At 45.4% G+C, this 21,289-nt stretch overlaps 1 protein-coding gene across 1 annotated transcript in view; it reads right to left on the bottom strand.

Moving 5' to 3' along the window:
• LOC107217886 overlaps nucleotides 1-21,289 on the bottom strand; it is a 309,627-nt gene that overhangs the window by 3,766 nt on the left and 284,572 nt on the right. Inside the window, exons 9-16 of the mRNA XM_046735990.1 lie at nucleotides 17,479-17,572; nucleotides 11,605-11,802; nucleotides 5,680-5,892; nucleotides 3,625-5,232; nucleotides 3,172-3,420; nucleotides 2,231-2,686; nucleotides 1,756-2,034; nucleotides 90-353 (exon numbers count right to left, since the gene is read on the bottom strand). Of these exons, the coding sequence (XP_046591946.1) occupies nucleotides 90-353; nucleotides 1,756-2,034; nucleotides 2,231-2,686; nucleotides 3,172-3,420; nucleotides 3,625-5,232; nucleotides 5,680-5,892; nucleotides 11,605-11,802; nucleotides 17,479-17,572 (3,361 nt within the window). The remainder of the gene's footprint in view (nucleotides 1-89; nucleotides 354-1,755; nucleotides 2,035-2,230; nucleotides 2,687-3,171; nucleotides 3,421-3,624; nucleotides 5,233-5,679; nucleotides 5,893-11,604; nucleotides 11,803-17,478; nucleotides 17,573-21,289) is intronic.

The following is a 21,289-nucleotide window of genomic DNA, read 5'->3' on the forward strand; positions in this document are numbered from 1 at the left end:
ACTCGAATAAGTTTCCAAACGATAGTAGTTTTGTACTTTTTTTTTTAATTTGTTTTTTTTTTTTTTTTTTGAGGGGGCGAGAGACTCACGTTCGAAGCTCCATCGGTCAGAGGGTATCATGAGTCGTTTTTTCGCCTCCCTAAGTTCTTGCCTAAGAAGGCGCTGGTGCAGCCGCAGGTTGTGTATCCTGGACAACGTGCCACGCGGCTCCGAGCGAACTCGAGCGCGCCGTTCCAGGAGGGCCACGTCCTCGACGGAGTAGGCGAGTATCTCCTCTTGGAGGGCCGGCACCGGGTCGACCGGCACCCGCCGATGCCGCGGCTCCGCGGACTCGTCCACCAGCCGTCCCACCGCTGAAACACCCGCACAACGTCGAAGTTAGAACGCCCAGTGCACCACCTGAGGAGAATCACGCAACAGGGGGACCATTTTAGCCGTTGACGAGTTTTCGTTTTTTTTTTTGTGTGTGTGTGTTTTATTTTCCTCTCACCGTATCAGAGATTAGTTACCGTACAGTACAGCCTCACAAGAAAACAAAAAAAAAAACTCTCAACTTGGATGTAAATTCGTACCACCAACTTACATAGATAATGCTAAATTCCCATAAGAAAAAAATTGAGAGTACGAATTTACACCCAAGTTGAGAATTTTGTGCGATCGATTGATTCATTAAAGACTTCGATTGACTGTATTTCCAATTGATCGATCAACTGGTTAATCGATATGATTATTACATTAATCGAATAACTTGATCGATCGAAAATATATAATACCGAAAAGGTCGATAGATAAGAAATACCGGTTATTCGATTAGGTAATCACACAGCTTTATTTAATACAGAATATAGCGAGGGCAGAAAGAATAGCGGTCCACATGAAATACATTTGTGATTGTTTCGATGTGTTGGCGTTTTCTATTGAGGTGTGTGTGATTTTCATTTCATTTAATTATTTTTTTTTTATGAGAGGTTCGCAGTATTTTACAGCCCAGTCGTAAACGAATATAAGGATGATTTTCTACTCTGATGGAAGAGAATAGCTGGGAAAAAGATAAGGACGGATGCATTTGATATGGGTCGATATATTACGCAGAATTTAGTTTTAAGGATCTCATGCGAGGCTCAAGTCTCACGGGAGATTTTTTCCCGAAGCGGGCTTATTACATTGGTTTTCTTATTTTTACGTAGGCCGCTTACAAAGTCTGCACAATCAAAAGTTATCAGCAGGTTTGAGAAGTCAATTTTCATATAATACAACCGCATGCCACGGAATCAAAGCTCAAGGGTATTTCTATTCCTGGATGAGTCCTAATCTTTATAAAAGGTACATCGTGTATAACGGAAGTACTTTTGACGACGATGAAAAACAGTCTAACCTGAAAGCCAGGGAACCATAAATGGACTTCAATGTGAGAAATAATCGAGGCAAGTAAAAGCGATGCTGAGCGAGTCGAGGGAAAGGAGTCTTTGATTAATGAGTTACGAGACGATATTGAAAAGTGCAACGAGAGGCAATGAAAAATTATTTTTGCCGAAAAGTGGGATGAAAGTTGACGACTGACGAGCTTCGAAAAAGTTATATACCAAGCTTCGAACACAAGTATTTTTAAACTTATACATACGAGAGGATCGATATCATCAACGATGCATTCGGTGTCGTTAATTGTGACTTGAATTTCTCGCCGATTTGGTATTTTCACAGACGGTGCATGGTTATATTTAAAATGTAAAATTGTATCCGGATATTAGCACGAACCTTGGTGTTCCTGAAGCGCGCTCGTTTGTCGCGAAGAGTCACTCGCTATGCTGCTGGTCTCGCTGTCTCTGACGATGCTGTCGTAACCCGAGCTTTCTGCTCTGTGTCTCGACAGGGTTGCTGGGGATAATTTTGCCGCACGTGGTGTCGAATCCGCGCCCGAATCGTACCCTTCCTTATTCAGGACGAGCGACGAACCAAGACTAAGTATCTTCCGCTGGGTTCTTCCTGGAGACGGGATCGATGATGGCGGAATCGAAAGCTGCAGCGGAACGGAAGCTGAAATGAAAACGAGACATTGGAAATTTGTTCACTTTGCTCGTGTTTCCATGTGTCATCAAACTGGAACCAGTGCAACGAATATTGAACATAGGTTTTGGATTAACGCGAAAATTTGTACATGACATAGTCTCGAGGTTGGCCATATTAGATTGACCATCTTGAATCTTGGACATTTTTAGAACCGAACTCTGACCTGAGGTTCCGTTCTCCTCTTCAATATCCGATTTTCCTGTAACCGTCCTCTCGTCCCTTTCGGCGGTGGTGAAGAGTTTTTTGGCCTCGACGTATTCCTCCTCAGGATCAGACCCCGAGGCGCCATTGCCTGGTATCCTTTCAACTTCTTCCTTGAGGTTCGGGTTCGAGGCGCCGTCCGGATGCCTCAAGCTGGATATGCTGCAGTCTCCGAGTTTCCCGCAGTACCTCCTGGGGGAGGCGAGGTGGGCGACGCTGCCTGGATACCAGTAAGAAGCTGTTGCCGGACGGGACATGCTCTGTCGGCAATTGTCGCATATTTTTTCCTGCTCCGTTTTTCCTGGTATGTAAGCCGGCTCGCTGTAAATACTTCCATGGTTGCTCGCGGTGTCGTTGAAAAGGACGTCTGACAGCGACAATGATTGGCAACGGGACGGCGGTCGAAGGACCGTGGCGGCTGCAATATGTCCTGTGTTAGCGCAACAACTTCGTTGTACAAAATAAAAACCTTTACAACGGCTTAAAATCAAACTCTATAAGCTAACTCCAAACTAAGTCTATGATAACCACTTTGGATTTAACTGGCGGCTGTAACTTTCCACTAGACAAAATGAGACTTACCGTCAAGTCTGGGTCTAGGCAAACTTTATCGGTATATACTTTTAGAATGAACCGATTTAGCCATTCGTGTCAATAAATGAAGGGAGAAAGTCAAGACATGCAGAATGAGGATGATAATTTCAATTTCTTCGTCTTCGTACACTTGAGAATAATATTATACGAGAACGTAAAAAGTCACGACAAGCTTTTCGTTGGGATAAGATGGAAGAGAATCGGCGATCAACCGCATTAATTGAGTCCGATAACAAGATTGCAAGCTCTTAATAAGGGGGATAAAAAAGTTAATCGAACCGAAAGTAACGACGGAAGAACGAGACTTACATGGTGTGTCACGAATGCTCATCGAAGAGGAGTTCTCCCTCTGATAAGTCAAGGAATTGGAAACGTTCGCGAGGGCGAGTTTGCTCTGATAGAGTTCGTGGAGTCGGGCCAATTGATCGAACTTGTGCCTCGTCTCCTGCTCCAGGAAGTCCTCGTGGTCGAAGTACGGTCGAGGCAGCATCCCCATTCCGGCTGACGGCGGATACTGGGGGCGGTAACGGTCCGTGTCCGACATCACTGACATCGAGTCTGGAAACGAAATCACTAGTAAGGGTTGGTTTATTGTAGTGTCGGTGTTTATTCGTACGCGACTGTCGTTTTTCTCCAGAACAGAACGAGAAACGTTAAAGATGTATTCAGTGATTTTGAAGTTATTCAAGTGAACAGATGCCTCAACTTATTAATATCGATGATTACTATCCAAGTTTGACATACGATAGAGACTATGCTCACCAGTGAAGGTGGAGACGACGGTGAGATTCTCCTGGCTAAGTATCCTCAGAGGATGTTCTTCCTGATCGCTTTCGGGCAAGGGATTTTCACCCATGCAGAAGGCGATGTCCTCCTCGGTGACCTGAAGACAGGAGTCCTGCATGGGAACAGGCTCGAAGTCGTCGACCTCCACGATCTCGAGTATTTCGTCCTCAGAGGAGAGCGAGTGTCGAGATGGAAGGACGACGTCCTTGTGGGAGAGGTTCAAGCTTTCCATTGACACTTCCCTGCTGACCCCGTTGCTGAGTGGTTCGATGAGCGGAAGAGGAGGAGGAACGATAATTTCCTCATCATCGTCGTCGTCGTCCTGAAGGTCGATCTTGCTCCTGTCGAGGCAGTCCTCCATGACCGGACTGGCGGTAAGATCGAGGCCAGAATCGGTGTTGGACTTGACGTTGAGCAGGTTCAACTTCGCCCCGAGCTTGTCCGTGATGTCTTCGATATCGCCCATCTTTATACTCTCGCTGTCGACTATCGACGACTTGTCGTCCTCGTCGCAGGTCTTGAAGGTGGTCATTTCTTTGAACTGCGAGGAGGCGTGACCCGCGAGCTTCGGGTCGATCCTCGGGGCGACGTGCTTCGTTCTCTGTATCTGCGAGGTCTGGTTCTCCACCCACTTTCTGATCATGCTTTTCTTGTGGCTGTCCATAAACCCGTAGCTCGCGGGATGCTGGCCATGGGGCGGTGCGCCGCTCAGCTGCATGGGCCCGTCTATCCAGGTCTCCCGCTTGTGGTGGGCCTCCTTGAGCATGTGCCTGGCTTCGGCAACCTTCGACTTCGATATCCTTGGACCGTCGATCCACTGCTCGTCGGATCCGCCGCTGGGCGCTGGTACGGGGATCTTGCTGATCGGGGAGTCGGTCACCTTGCCGGTCCCCGTCTTTACGGAGGGCCTCCTGGACGGACTGGCCTTCGGAGTGACGCTGTGCGCCGGTGACGTCTGCTTGGAGGCGGTCTGGGTCAAGGCCTTGACGACCTTCGTGGTCTTGTGCGCGGGGCTTCGCTCCTCCGGTATTCGGCTGGGCCTCTCGGCCGCTGATCCCCGAAGGACCCGGCCCATCGCGCAGCGGTTGTCGCCGGAGTTGAGACTCGGAATGTATACCGGAGGGTGTTCTCCGTCGGTCGCGTCGTCGACGCTGGGCCCGACGTAGATTACGGTGTCGGCCGAAAGGTCGCTCGAGCTGGGATCGCACTCGCTGCTCTGCCGAGCGGCCTCCTCGCCGGAACTTCCGCCGCTTCCGTTACCCTGCGTCCCGCCACCGACGAACTTTATCTTCCGTCTCCGCATCCGGTGGATCCTCGAGGCCAGCTGGACCGTGGTAAGGGTCTCGGTGTAGTGCTGAGCGTTCGGTGAGACGTGGGCTATCATCGCAGCGTGGCAGGTCAGCGAGCCCAAACACTCCTTGAGCAGTTGGGTGAGCTTGTGCTCCTTGTAGGGGAGGTGCTTCTGCCCGTTGAATATCGCCAGGAGGATGTTGCCCAGCCCGGAAAGTGGTATTCCACCGGACGATTTACCCCGGTCAGAGTTGCCGAGGTCCATCAGGTGCAGTCTGCTCCGACCACCGGCCACTGAAACCATCGAGTCGCGACTTTTATTGGCGGAACAACGAGTTCGAGGGATTCCAGATTGCGTCCAGGTCTCTATAAAATCGATTTGCGGATGCGCCAGATGCGAGCAGCGAAGGCGCAGCGGAAGAAACAGAGATAAAGCGAGGAGGAGGAAATCGAATTAAGATATGATTACACTTTTATTGGGTTCAACCGCGAGAGGAGTTACGATGATTGCAACTCGCGTTCAAGTTTGCCGGAGACGTGAGAGGAGTCTGTAACGGGCTTATTGGGTTATGGAAGTCTCCGCAAACGTGGTTCGTTCGCTTCGCAGACAAAATTACCAAGGATCTCTGTTGTCGCTGCAGGTATATATAACAACTTGCAACGGTTTATTTCCTTTAGCCGCTAAAGTTTCGCGCTGCAGTACAGGCGCACCTTGTATAACCGAATGACATCATGGCTCACCTCCGCCTTTACCAGCTACGCTGTACTGGTAGACGTGAAGAGTGTAAAGCATGTGAGCGTCTCCTTCGTCACGTTGACGACCGGCGGCTGCAGCATCCAGGTAAAAGGCGGCCCTTTCCGCAGTCGGGGCTCTCAGCTCGCTGTGCTGCTGCAGCTGAAGGGTGCCGAAGAGTGGATCGTCCCTGAGGTAGACGGCCGGCGATTGCTCCGAATCTGAAATCCGATTGAAGGGATGAAGAACCGAGCTGAGATCGTACATCGTTGCGCGTTCACCAACATTCTCGTATGGGTAAACTTTATCCTTGGGATACGACGGCGGGTGGAAAGGTAGAATAAAATGTTTTAGTGACGTTTAAATGGGGGTTATGTAAATACGGAGATAGGCGTCGGGGTCCAAGCAACAAAAGTGACGAACTTGGAGGCCTGTAGGCACGCGATCGTATAAGGCCAAACCAGCTACAACCACGCTTCTGATAATAAACATTTTAGTACAGTCATTTGGTCAGAATAGGGAGGCAGAAAGTTGCAGTGAAATGGAAGGAAGAAAGGCAGGAAGGAAGGGTCCTTATAACGTTTCACGACTACTGCCCTCCTCCAGGAACTGTTCCGCTCTTTTGGCATCTCTTACAAGTACGTTTATACGTATACACGGTGTTCGCGAAATTTCCGCGCACAAGGTCATCTACCAAGTGGTACCTGAACATGCAAGTTTCAGAAACTCCCAAATTTCATTGTTTCGAAAAAATTGTCACACTGATCAAGTCGGACGAATATATAATATACAAGGGTATAAAAATCATAGAAAAACAATATTGATCGAGTATTTCTGGTTATTTTCAACCAGCTGCTTCTTTAACACTCTGTGAATTAGGTGTACTCGCCAGATCGTAATTTCTGAATCGAAGTGGATTAGGTACGAATATACTTTTACGACACTGGGTTATCTCTCGGGTGTTGTAATTGCACGCTACAACTCGCAATTGTTACAACCCCCCCAGCTGTATCGTGAGTAATAATTACTCATTGTGTATTCAGGTGCGAATTTACCTCTTGTTTTACAGTCCCGGTCATATTTCACAACGATTCTATCTGCCACCTTTGGTACTGGTCGTGAAGGAGAAGAAATAAAAAATCACCATTTCACAATATGAGTGTCGTCTCAAACTCAAAGAAAGCTGAATTGCTTGGGCGATTGATCAAAGGTTAAGCAGAAAGGTGCTGTAAACTTTTTATAATTAAACAATTTAGCGGACAGAAATATAAGAGGGGATTAATAGTCGGGACGGAAAAAGAAGCTCCTATTATCTTATTCCTCGTCCATCTAGATTCTTCTTTCGCGCGTGCAAACTACGGCAGTTAGTGGGTTGAGATTCCTGAGGGTGCAGACTGGATAGTAGGAGTTGGTCGGGAAGCGGCTGCTCCTAGAGCAATATCCATGAGAGCATAACTTGTATGGAAGATGAGATAATATTACTAGCATCTGTGCGGCGTGTTGTTTGAGACCGACGAGACGTGGACAAGGCGTGTGTCTGTGTGTGTTAGAAAAGGAGCAAAGACGAAGACAAGAAGAGGGGAGAATTTAGAAATAAAAGGCGAACTCTTGCGCTGTCCAAGAAAAGTCCACAACGGACGAATAATGGATGCGACGACGTCTCACATTTGACACCCACTTACAGTGTGCTGAATTTCTCAAACTGTCAGTTGCAGCACTGTTTTCACAGGATGTATCCGCGTGTAAATTCATGCATAGCGCTGAAACTGACTGAGTGATCACGCGGTTTGATCTTACGATGCACGTAATGCGGTGCCTGTAACGGACGTTACCGTGTACAATTTTGTTGGGATCGGTTTTTCTGTTTTAATAATTTTGCAAGCAGTTTCTACTTCTATTTCTAGGCGCAACTCGAAAGCTCGGCACGCAGCTGCGCTTACGGCACTCCACCCAGATCTCGATCCTAGGGAGAGGAAGCACGGCTTCTTTAATTGCGAGCCAACCTAGCAGCGTCTAACCAGAGGGTCCATAAAAGCTCAAGGAAACTGTCCCAAGGAATTCACTCCGTAAGCTTTGGTCTCATTACACGTACAGTGCCTGACGCTACGGTTTGCGGAGCAGTGCAGCGGCTGGGTAAAAAATACGCGCAGGACACCTATAATTTAGAAATAAAACGTAGGTATAATATATCTGATTCCGGCCGGGAAAGTGGAGCGAATAAATAAAGGCCTCAAGTAAATGAGAACTCCGTGGTATTCGCTGTTCCTTATAGTTATTCTTATTCTTAGAGATCTTTTCCTCTCCCGGATTCCACCCTGGAAAGTCATGTACTTCCGCTCCCTGTTTTCGGCTGCTGGGCGACGCGGTTCCTGGTGATTTATAAAATGCTTTTTATGCAGCCAAGTACATACCTGGCAGTCGTCTTTTCCGAGGCAAGATATATGCATTGTTCGCATACCGCGAGGGTATCTTGCGCGTTTAAATTCATGGGGGTAATTACGAATGCTTTCGCGTGTCTGCCGTGGCAACGGGTCGAAGTATATATAGCCGGCTTGATTCTAGTAGTCCAAAGGAGCGCTTTCACCGTGTCACGGTTTGAAAAATGGCGTCCGTGTTAGTTCTGGCTTGTCAGAACTAGAAGTTCGATTTTTCGTCAAAAAGTAACGATTTTATGATTCAATTACTGCAAATTATACAATATTGTCTCGGAATTCGAAATGAATTGTTTTGAACCGTTTTTTTAGATATCCTGAGTTGAGGTTAATATTGTCAATAATTATGCACCCTGTTGATTGATGCCAGTAAAAAAATTTTTTCAAAAATGTAATTGAAGCTCGATCTACATATTTTTGAGTGAAACAAACCCTGATCGAATTCCCAAAATTCACACACCTTTTTATTAGCGCTTATATCCCCTCGAGAAGCTCGATTTCTCCGAAACGCTTCTACTCGAAACTCTGCGCGCAGGGCGAGGGCGAATGAATCAAGACGTAGGGGAAGGGACCCTCGGTTTTCGAAAACATCCTGCAACGAGTGCCCGGGAAAACTTTAAATAATTACCGCTAGGATTATCAACTTTTCAGAATGAAAGAGAGAACGAGCTCGGAGATTTGACTTAAATCCAACTTCACTATACACCCTCTCATCTCCGCTCCTTTTCACTCCTTCCTTTGCTATTTGAGGGAGAGAGAGAGAGGGGGTGATATGCCGAGGGGCGACCGGCTACGCTATACCGACTAATTATTTAATAACCTGGAAAATTAATTGCATCGCTCTTTAATTAGTCCACTACCCTTACACCATCCGCCGTCGACGGGCTTCCGTTCAGCACTTTTCAAGATGTCTTTTGCCCCGTTCCGCGTCCTCTTGTAGTCCCGTGAATTCCGAAACAGATCCAAGATGCGGGCTTGATTCTTTTTTCGTTTAATGTTCCGGCGAATGGACGTACACTTCCGCTCACTCTCGACAACGCTGATTACACGTGTGCAATATACATAATTTACAATTAAAATGACCCGCGCCGCTGACCTCGGGGATCCAGAAATTATAGCAGACTTTCGCGGAGGACGGATTACCGACAATGACACTGTCAATATCTCCTTCTTTAAACTCGAGACGTAAAAGTGCAGAACAGAAAGGGAGAAAGGGGTTCCGGATGATACCTAGAGAGCCGGAGTGCCGTATGTCTCGATTTGCCGGTTCTCGAGCGACATTTGCATGCAGATATTATGGGATCCTCTAGGCACTCCGTATGGGAAACTTCGCGAGTAGACGGCGGCATCGGGTTTCGTTAAATCGCCCATAAAAGATACTTTCCTGCTCTCAGGAAGGAGGATATAGATGTCGGTAAAAAGGAGACCGTCGTTGCTTTCGCATCGCCCTTGCAAAAGCCGTAATGAACAGATTTCGGAGACGTTTCGAAGCGCCCGACGTTTTGGACTTTGAGAAAGTCGACTGTCCTGTCCTCAAAACTGCGACGCCGAATACTCGGAGATGCTGATTATTTTTCCTACCCGTTACACACCGTGCGGCTGGCTTATAGACATTCGTAAACCCCAAAAGGGACCCGTAAGAAGCTTTGAGATGATATCATATGCGTTTTATTCCCCGCAGTTTCGTAAAATTGAATCCGTATGCGAAATGGCACTTAGTGGTCGGCGCACCGGCTGCATAGCAATATATTTTGGTCACGGTTCGGTTGGCCGGACGTCGCGTCCTCTGAAAGCATGCACACAATAACATGCATCCGAGTATGCAAATTCCTCTTCAGGAGATTTCAGCCTTCCGGACGAATCGACCGTACGCCGAGCGTCAAGTTCCACGACTGGAGGAAAACAAACTGATTTTCAACGAGTCCGTACCAAAGGTTTTCTAACCAGGATTAATCAATTACACGATCGATTACACGAAGAATGCGGTGAGACAAACCATGTTCATTTTTTAATATAATAATCACGGATATCCAACAGCTCCAGTCACATCTGCAGAGTTTTGCGAGGGGTTCCTACAGCGGTAAGGAACAAGAACGAGATGATCTCTACCAAAAGTTAACTCAAACTTCTGCAGAAGATTCCGTCTCGCTATATCACGAGAAATTAACCCCAAACCCTGCCTGCCTGCCTGCCTGCCACCGAGAAACGTTTCAGAGTGTTATTGCCAAGTTTACGGGACTTGGGTGAACTAATGAAAGCCTTCTCCAACAATTATTGCAAACTGTGACAAAAGGTGGGGATAATTCGTCAGGGGTTGGAAGATGGTCGAGGGATCGACGCAGGAATAAAGGCAAAAAAATAATTAAATAAAATAAATAAAAAACGGAACAATAACGATGATGATAGTGGTAAAAGTAGAGTGTGGCGTAAGTCGGGCGGCCATCAAAGGCGATTCCTGAGGCTATCCGCAAGGGTTTACTGATTGTTGAAAGGGGTCGTCTAAGAGAGTGCAGGGGAGAGTCCATGAATTGCGGGGGGAAATCTCTTAAACGAAAATCGCTTCCACCCCTTTTAACCCATTTATACGTTACGGGAAACAATAATTAATGGAAAATTACAGTCAAACTTTCTCGTCATTTGACGAAAGGGGTTCCGATTTCGCTGTCTCGGCTCGAAATAATGCGTCACGGTATAATCACTTAGATTAATTAAACCGAATTGCACGGTGCCGAGAGGGAGTAACTCTCTGCGCGATGCTCCACAATGCGCGAATCGCACGCCGAGTTCCTTGTTCGCCTTGCTTTCACCTTTCTGCAGTTTCTGCATCGGCGATGTCTTGTATTTACACGTGCCGTACGGTCTTCCTTCAACTATTTACCGCTATTAAACTGCGTTAGATAGTTTCAAGCCGGTAAAAGTTTCGGTAACTTTGTTTATTGCTAAAAATTTTTTTCATCTTCTTCTTCTTCTTTTCTCATTTCATGGCGAATTCTTATCGAGAGTTTTTAATTTTCTCCTGTTATAACTACGGTAAAACTTTAGTCACGTGAGATAGTTATCACAAAGAATTAAGATTGAAAGAATTTTCCGTCTATTCAATAATAAGAACCACGCGTTGGTGCAACGTAAAAGTTTCAAACGAATCAGGAAGGTTCAGGCTACTTTACTTTGTGAATAAAAAGAAAAATAATGAAGAAAAGAAAGAACAAGGAGAAGAAAAAACGAAGAGAGAACATAAGAAAAAAGAAAACTGTCAAGTTCTCTTATTAGAATTCAGATTGCTCATTAAAAGCACGCGAAGCTTGTATGGTTATCGGATACTTTATTACACCCAACCGATGTGTAAAAATGCAAGTACTTATCCAGCGACAAAAATTTCGCGCAAAAATGAACCGGGTACAAAAAAAGTTGATTACTCGATGATCTTTTGTTTCCACAGCGCCGATATCAGAACTCTGTAATGAAACCATAAGAGGAGGAAATTATCTAGCCTCGACTTACCATTCGCGTGTGCGGCTAGAAGATCCCTGATCTGCTGTTGTCCAGCGGTCAACTCGACGCAGCTTACTCGTACGCTAAATCTAGCCCCAGTCCTTTGACGCTGTTCGGAAATTCCCCGAAAGAGCCAAGCGATAGCGCAGGGAATGGCTCCGAGGGTGTGTCCAGCCTCCGGGGTTCCTAACATGGTGTGAGACTTGCCTGGAAATAAGAACCAGAGGTCATTCCGAGCTTTCGCTTAGTAATAAATTGCGAGCAGAAAAAGGAGAAAATAAAAAAAAAAAAAAGAGGAAAATCTGGTCAAGGGTCGTTCGAAGGAAATTTTAGGGATGGATAGGCCTGACAAATGATCGAAGCTTTTCAAAAGCTGAAAGGCGAACGACTCGCGTAAGCAGTCGCAGATTTATCCTCCGTGTCTAGACTCGCGGCTGATGACTGAGCTTTTCATTCCCGGTGAAAAGCGGCTTCGCATTCCGAGCAAACCACCGCCGTCAACGCGCTCCGAAATCAATTGACACCCATTGGCTATTTCGGTCACTCAATATCGACTGAAACAGTGGTCGAACCACTAACGGACACGTCGCGCACCGCTAAACAGAGTCGCGTGTAACGCGCGCACCGCTGTGAACTGCGGTCGCAAACCAAACGTCATCATTGCCATTTCGAACGTCAGGTTTAATCGAAATCATCGAGTCGACGATCCGATTCGTTTGATTAATGCGATTGTCACTCTGACCCCTTCGGTCGAATCTCTTTGCGTTCGTACAGCCTGCGGTGACTGTCGCAACGAATCACTCAATGGGCGAATCAACTGTTTGGGGTAATCCTTGTGACCCTTTATTGCAATCCTGCAGCATTGACGATACAGTGAACACTTCGTAGATTCTAAGTGCAGGTATCGCGTATCATTCGGTAAATCCGCCCCGTCGAATCATTTGAAGGTACGAGTAATTCGTTGCAAATTTTCACACCATCTGCTGACTCGATTCAGGATCAGTCACGTCCTCGTCAAAGGAACAGGATTTCCTTAGAAAATCCTTCGGGTACCCGGTTAGGTACCTCAATTTCCATTCGTAGTCGGCAGTCAGCTTCGTTGGCAAACACGTGGCGTGGGTTGGCAGGGGGTAATTAGCAACACACTACAAAGTACAAACGCCATCATTGTCGTGTGCCCCGTTCCAACGAGCCCCCAGTTTCCCCCGACATCCCTGCAGCGCTCTACCGGGCCGAGGGCTCTGTTCTCCGCACCCAGTTGCTCCGTTCTATATTTCCTGTGTGACAAATCCCGTTGCTTTGAATGCGGGATTCGCGGCTCTACCGGTGCCTACCCGCAAGCTTCATTTGAGACTCCATTTGACAGATTGGCGCGCTTTGATTACCTCTAATCCCTGGGTTTTTTTTTTTGTTTTTTTTTCTATCTTTCGACTACGCTCCGAGCAGGGACTGGAGCAAGGACGCGGCGCGGTTTGATACTTGCGGAAGCTTGGATCAAAAGCGCGTTTTTACGTCTACGAAGGGATCGGAGTCCGGAGCTTGCTTTGATCCGGCGCATTTTAACGTGTAAGAAAATTGAAGCGTCCGTGGTAGCGGACGGATCGAACGTCGATTCGAATGATTCGCTGGGTGAAGCGGGATTAATTTAAGCACCTACGGGCGTGAAATGATCGCGCCTACATCCAATTATACGCGAGGAATCCATCGCCCCGTAAGACCGATCTAAGTTATTACCAAGAGTTAATATAGTCCCAAGAGTCTTGCCGGCTCCCCATTTACCTCTGCGTCATTGGTGTGAGCAAAATGTCGCCCAGGCCAGGCTTCGGTTCTTGACAGACGAGATTTCCTCGTAAATCTTCGACACGGGTTAACAGCTGATAAGTGATACTCTCAACGACGCGACCTGCGGGGACCGAACTTGGCGCAATTAGCGCGAGTTAATAAACAGCCGTTCATTAATTTATACCTAATTTACTCCTCAAATACGGGCTGCCAAGGCCATCCGACGTACAACACTGTTCCAGGGATCTGAAAGGGAAATTACACCCTGTTCCAGATTCGCACCGTACAAAGTTGGATGGATTTATGCGACACAACACAGAATCTGCGCTGCCTTTGTGAGCACATGCGATTATATTATGATTTTTTTTTTCTTTCTTCTTTTATTTGCACCAACGAAACTGAAAATAATTTACAAAATATCGAAAAAACCAATTGAGCCAATAATTTTTCGAATATCAGTTGGATTTATTTTCAATTGTAGTAAAAAAGAAACTCGCGTTGAATCGAAGTTTCGTATTGAATAACGTATAAGGTAGATATAGGTAGAAGTTATATAAACCGGCCTGTGAAATTCTAATTTTCTTTTGGCGGAATTAAAACTTTATATTTATCTCACGGATGATACCAGCGTAGAATTCTACGTTTTCTAATTAAATAATAACGTAATTTACGGTATTACATTAAGACAATTAAATATCGTTTAAGATTCAGCTGCGGGCTGAGTTTTCATTATTTTCCCTCGTTGGTTATCTCTCGCTCTCTCTCTCTCTTCCTCTTTCTCTTTCTCTCTTTTCACGTCTACCGCTTTTCATCTTCGGGGCAGCAGCAGCAGCAGCAGCAGCAGCCCCCCTTCCATTTCTCTCTCGACTCGAGCTTGATTCGTCCTTTCTTCCTTATTCTTCTTATTTTTTATGATTCTTTTTTATTTTTCATCCCCTTCCACGATACCATCTACCTACTGTTTTACGATTTTAATAACCGAAAGCTGCTTTTCTTTTCCCGCGGTAATGAAATATCTCTGCCGCAGCATCAATCGCTCCAACTCCCCCCGATCGTCTACCAGAGCTTGTGTACACATACCAAAGTTATTCATCAATCAGACTGTGACTGCACATATTTAAACCAGCAACTGCAAGTCAACCTAATAACTTGCACTCACATTTATTAGAAACTTTGCGCCCCCTCACGTACACATCTTTATAGGTGGTGTACACAAAATTCACGAGAACCGATTCCGCCATCAGCAGTTCGAGAATCGAGTTTCCGCCGATGTTTGATTACTTGAGTAAATATAATAACTCGTTTGACGAGGGCTGTAGAGAGAGATCGAGAGCTTCAAAGTCACTTTCTCTGCTCGTGGAATAAACATGATTTGAAATTATTAATTTATGCTTCATGCCGAATTATCGGAGTATCGATAATTAATGACGATTAATCGGTGAGTCCCAGACAAGACACGCGTATAGATAAAGTCGAAATGACTGTTTAAAATACGTATAATATCGGTAAAATGCATTAATTACAGATAATTTACGCATTATAGTCGGTCGGTTAGACTTTATCTATACGCGTGTTCTATCTGGAATGCAAGTGCCTGGGTGACGACCCAGTTATGCCATATTCGTCTCGATCGCAAACATCCCGAGGTTTCTGCAAGGGGCGCATACATTTTTGGCAAACACGTTTCCCGGCCTGATCCTGTGTATCGACTTGATCCTGTTATCTTTGCCTTGGCAGAGACCCTGGAACAACGCGATTACCTTTGTTTTTGTACAACGGATCTACGTGAGTGAGAAACCGGTTGTTCGTGTCAAAATTACATCTCGAGAACGCCCCGGTTGAAATTTTCCTCCACAAAATTACGCCGGAAGACTTTGAAATTCGAAAATTCGGAGAAAGATTTGTTGATTCGCTTTGAACGAATGGAATCCAACCGTGGATGGGAATTCCAATTTATCGCAATAATGCGATGCAGTTTAAAAGGAAAAGGTACAACTTCGTAGAATTGCTTCTCGAATTAATTCTGCGTGGAGTGGAATTTTCACCTATACTGCGACACGAATTTGGAGATGAATGGTTACAAGCGTCAGACGAAACTGGGTCAATATCAAATAAAATAACAATACTCCGACGGATCAGTGGTAAAATGAAAGCGGTATAATGAAAGTCCCAAACAAAGAGAATCAATCCGAAACAAAACGAAACGCGTTCGGCCCACACGTGAGGGGTGGAATTTTACAACCAGGGTTGAAACGCGTCCTGTATACACGGCGTAAACACGAAACACACACGTCCCTAATGGAATTGAACCATTCTCTCGACGTGACTGCAATTATCGTATAAGGAACAGGTTGCTCTGCAGCACGCGACGCGACAGGGAGAGCCAAGCAATGTCGTTTCTAGGGGGTGAAAACAGGCCGTTAAAATGCCGCCGTTTTCGGTGAAAATCTTCGTCGACTGCGGGACGCGTAGCTTTCGTCCCATTGCGCAGTTAGCAAAGGCATATTTCCGTACCTACAATCTGCGAAATTAACCGGATGTTTTTAGCAAGTCATGAAAGTCTCCTTTTTTTAGAAACTGTATCTTTTACCGAATGAACTCGAAGAGCAATCAAGGAAAGAATTAAACGAAATATTCCGCCCCTTGCCTTAAGGATTTTCGAAACTATTTTCCTTGTCTAGGGCTAACTTCCGAGTGAGCAGGACGAAGGACTTTTTTCATCAAGAAATAACAAGTCATGGAGGAGCGAGTAAAGGATCAAAGTTTTCTAATAAAGAGCAGGCCTGATTTGATCCGATGAAATCGGGTGAAAACGAACGAAGGGATGAAACACTCTTCGCTTCGAAGATCTCCTGCATTACATATCTCGATTTTTCCTTCCATTTCCGGCCAATTCCGGATGTCCCTAGCCGCTGCATAATTTCTCGTTGTATCGCACGCGCCACGATGCCGGCTGATTATTGAATCGGTAAAACTGGCGGAAAAGTTCCGCGTACAACGGATGAACACCGCGATCTGCCAAAAGAAATCAAGCCTGAAGGGAGATCTACGGATCGAATTGTTACAAGGGTCTCGGAATGACGAGTGAAGCTCGATTTGCGGCGCTCTGACATCCGGCTTAGTTTACGAAACGGGTGAAAATCTCGGCGCGGAAAGGGGATGAACTCTTCCTCGAGGATCAACATCCGCGCCCTCACACTCTCTTTCATTTCCGCTGTATAAGGAGAACAGATACGTTCTCAACGGCGGTGGAATATCGCCGAAGCCACGCTCTGCACCCGTGGCTCAGGATTCTTACACCCTTTTTACGGCTTCCCGCTCCTCATTTTCCGCCCCCCGCCACTTTTTCCTGCTCTTCTTCTTCTCCTTCAGCCGTTGCTTTCCTTATTCGCACCGTTTCACCTCCCCTACAGCTCGCATAATCATCCATTTGCATGCAAACTCGATATCACTACTTAAAATGTAAAACAACCTAGCGATGCATTTTGCCACCGTCGTTCGCGCCATTCGGATGCGCCAACGTCTGCGCGGCGAAACTGTAATGGCGATCATCTCCTCGCAGTCAAGTATAAAAACTCGGCTACAGGCAGCTGTTCGGTTGCTAATTGGAAATAGCGATCAGAGAAGACAATCATCTGTGAGAAAACGCGGATCGATCCGTTCTCCACGGAGCTTTAGGATCTTCGACTCAAGCTTTCGCCCCGATTTCCCCCTTCTCCTTCCTTCGGTCTCGTCTTTCTTCTCAGTGTCAGATAATGCGATCTTTCCTCCGAAAGTCGAGCAACGATGATACTCTGAAAGCATCGGTTCTATGCGGGAATGGGTTCGATGCCCTCCTAGACAAAACGCCATTGTTACCCCGCTAAGCTCGCCCAGACGCAGACGAGATAATTACATAAACGAACAACTCGGAAATTTGCTCGCGATTTTGCAGCCCACCCATACATATATACGCGGTTCTCTTTCGTTCTCTTTCTCACTCTTCGTCTTTGGCTCACCCATTTTCGTCTTGAGGATTCTCGGCGGTTGGATAGGCGGAGTGATTTTGTTCCTAGACTTTGATCCGAGACCGTATCGATCCCTCAAAATAATGTTACTCACCGAGACCGGCGTGACCGAAACAGAAGAGACATCCGTCGGTACCGTTAATCACCGCATGGATCACGTCCGTCAATGCGCTTGAGCAGATTTCAGTCTGAAACAAAGAAAAGAGAAGAAGAAATGATTCAGGGATCGACGAAACCGAACAGCTAATCATTGCCGTCCGCCTGTCAAGCGGACAATTTTCATTCGTGGAAAAAGCAACGGCTAGTCATTTATTCCGGAGCTTTTTTCATCAATACGCTTAAAGCTCTGAGCCTCATATTTCGGCATACACATACTTACGAATTTCTTTGAGACGCCAGGTTGAAATTACCATATCGGAAAAAGGGATCGAACTTTTTATTTCCATTTCCTTCGGCACATTCTCTTGTTCGCCGGCGTGACCGGCAGGCAAGCTTTCATCTTCCTCTTCCCTGCGTCGCAGGCTTTGCAGAGCTTGTCTTCTCCTTACCTGGACGCGGATTGCAATCTCCTGACTCCAAAGAATCGACGGGCGCAATTTGTGCGCCATCCAGACGCAGGGAGATTGGTCGTATTATATACAGAGTGCCTCTAAGCAACCAGTCCAAGAAAATCGGCGTAACGGATTTCGTCCAAGTTTCAAAATTTGTCGAAGAAAAATCGGGTCCCTGATAATTTGATGAGCATCTGTGACACGCTTGGCTGACATTGAGATCGTATTATTAATCCGTCATGCAGGAGGTGTGATAATCTGCATTGAAATTCGCCGGTAATCGACTTTCCTCATTGCCAAGTCAAACTTCAGATTCTCGCTCCGACTTGTCGCGAAGGTAATCTTGGGGACTGTCATAAAGACTGTCGTAGAGAAAATGTACCTATACCTAGTCAGAGGTGGTGGGCGAGCTTGCAGTTTCAATTAAAGTCGAATCTCACCTGCAGACACCCGCGGGAACAACCGTCCGTCACAAAAGTAAGACGACACCCTGCAAGCTACCCCCGAAATGCCCACCCTTACACACCCCGTTTTGATGCACCAGCTGAAATCAAAACCCGACCCGCAAGGGCGAGGCGACATCCCAGCCTATGAATATATTAAGGATAAATAAAACGAGCTGCGAGTGTCGGGCGCGTTTATTAAACGATGTCTGTACTGCTTTCTTGAACACTTTGCACACCCGACGTCATTATTCCGAAGAGGGTGTCACCCTGTCTATCCGGTATCCATCAGCCACATCGTGAAGCAACTTGTATTATTACAGAGGCCCGCGATCTTGTTCAAGCAGGTTTTTGTTTAAGCAGAAATGGTATCAGGATACGAGAACATGGATGGAAATTTGGCGGGTGTGGATTGGGGTAAATTAATGTGCCAATTTTGCCCACCTTGTAATCAGTTGTGATATTATTTTATCCCGTTGTGGCCGTTTCGATTTTGCGTGATCGAAGGTTATCGCTTCACATGGTACGCAAAGATGTTTAATCTGAGTTTTGTCAAATAGCAATTTTTTTTTTACATAATCAATTGTAGAGATCTAGTGTTTTCTCTGAAACTTGCTCAAAGTCCGATTTTACTCATGAATTGAATAACCGAAAAGATTGAAAGTCCTGTTGACAAATTCACACAATTTTATGAATGTGGTTAAAAACGAAGAAATTTGTTTTCTACTCTCGAAAATTTAACATGAGGCCTTAAAATTTTGAAAAAAGAGCCACGACTTCGGGGATCTGAGGTAACGATGTCTGATATTCTTCAGGGATGAAGGGGGAACGATATTATTATCAACAGTGTTTAATAACAACGGCTATGGGGCGGGAACTGCGCCGTCGAACAATGTATAAAGCAATCCAAACATATTTCGCAGGTGGAAGGGAGAGGAAAGGGAGGAAGGTGATCACGGACGTCAGCAGCCCGCCCCGTTGGTTAATGAAATACGTGACCGGAGCCTCTGTCATAATCTCAAACACTTGATTCCATGGTGTGGCAAGCCCTCGTCGGGCTCTTGGTGGATTCCGAGGGCGAGGAAACACTCGCGCTGAGCTAAAGGAGCGCCGGCGTAATGAGCCACCAGCGCTCTGCGCCCGTCGCATCCCTTAAGGACGTAGGGGTATTATTATTATAGATAAATACGGAATCTTGGACCTTGAATATCTCGAGGATGTATTAAGGACACTTGCGAACGAATCGAGACTCCCGAGATAATTGCCGCCCGAGGTTTTCGAGCGTTATAATATTTATCGCAGAAGCACTTTGAGTGTTTGCTGCGCTCGCTTTATCTCTCTTTCTCTCTTTCTGTAGCCCGAAAGCTATAAACTCGACAATTCAAATCGAAAGCTCAACATTAATTGTAGCTTTACTCGCTTCGTTAATATTGATCGTTCTTTGTTGTCAGAGAATTTTTTATTCAAGGTCAAGAGTCCTGTAAAACGGTATGTAAATTTTTATTTTATTCTTAGCAACAAACAGTTTGAGTTAGCATTGTTAATTTCATTTTCAAACCTCCAATATTGTAAACTGCAGGCTGGACGTAGCAACAGCTTTAGAATCCATTTTGAAGCATATACGGAAAGTTTTAGGATCGCTACGAATCTGGATATAAATAATCTTTGAATCAAAATCAGTGTTGTATAACAATTAAAATTCACTCAGGGCAGATCAGAAATTATTTTTGTGGATTATTTATTTTCTCCAAACAGTGAAAATTTCTCAGTAGCGATGCCAAAAATACTTTATAAATATTGTCGTTTATGACACAGCTAGCAAGTTATGTCCACTTAGTTTTTCGATAAAATTATATTTCTTTCAGAACGTAAGTAGGAAATTATATGTTGGTCATTCCACCGAGCCCTGTACGCAAATCCAGCTTCCAAATCTTTGATTTTTCGTTTTTATGAGATCTTCACATTGTTTAGGAGTCAACAAAAAATTTCTCGAGTATGAAAGGCTAGGAGTTCTTTTTTGGGAGGACGAGCGAAAAATCCTTAGACATGATTTTGATCGGAAATTTTCTGAATTTTCAGAGAAAGAAAATCCGATCTTCAAAAAACATTACAAGTTTTATTTTTTGTAATTCCCGCTGAAAATGAAAATAGCGAAAAAAATGATCATCATTATCGAAAAATTCAGAAAATTTCCAATCAAAATCCGTGTTTCAAATTTTTTTTGAAGGCATTTTTAGAAGCGTTTAATCAGATTCGAAAATTTCGAGGTAAAATCTGATAACTACGAAAACTCCTATTAACCGAAGTCAGAAATATTTTAAACTCGATAAATCTCTTGGTGGACACTTAAATAATGTGAAGATTTCAGAAAAACAAAAAATAAAATATTTGGAGGCCGTATTTGCGTACACAATTTGATGGAATGGCTAATATGAAAACCTGACGACATTTGTTATGAGTTGATAACTGAAGCACCGGGCGGGCACGTATTCAAATCAGCAATTAACTGGGATTTAAAGACTACTTTGAAATCCAAGCCGCGATTGAACTGGAAAGCTTTACTTGAAGGTAAATTAAATAAGCTTGAATTAATATTCTCTTACAACATATAATTCTACCGGCAGAATTTCAATAATAAACAGAATTCTCTTCAGCGTGAAAAATTCAGCCGATGAATCGATGCGATTCGTTTTCCATATCTTCTTTCTTTTTTAATTTTGCTTCTCATCGCCAGTTCGCATCAGCAAAACGAGCATTTGGAACGCGCAACGTCCGCGGAATGAGAACAGTTCGAAAATGACTATAAGCGGGGGTCGTTCACCCGTACACCCACCTGTTATCAAGTTCCCGAATTCCGTCGCCGTAGGCTGAAGAGCCGAGCTACATGGTCGGCCGAGCGTCGTATTAAGAG

This window comes from Neodiprion lecontei, chromosome 3, assembly GCF_021901455.1.
Source record: "Neodiprion lecontei isolate iyNeoLeco1 chromosome 3, iyNeoLeco1.1, whole genome shotgun sequence".
Lineage (NCBI taxonomy): Eukaryota > Metazoa > Arthropoda > Insecta > Hymenoptera > Diprionidae > Neodiprion > Neodiprion lecontei.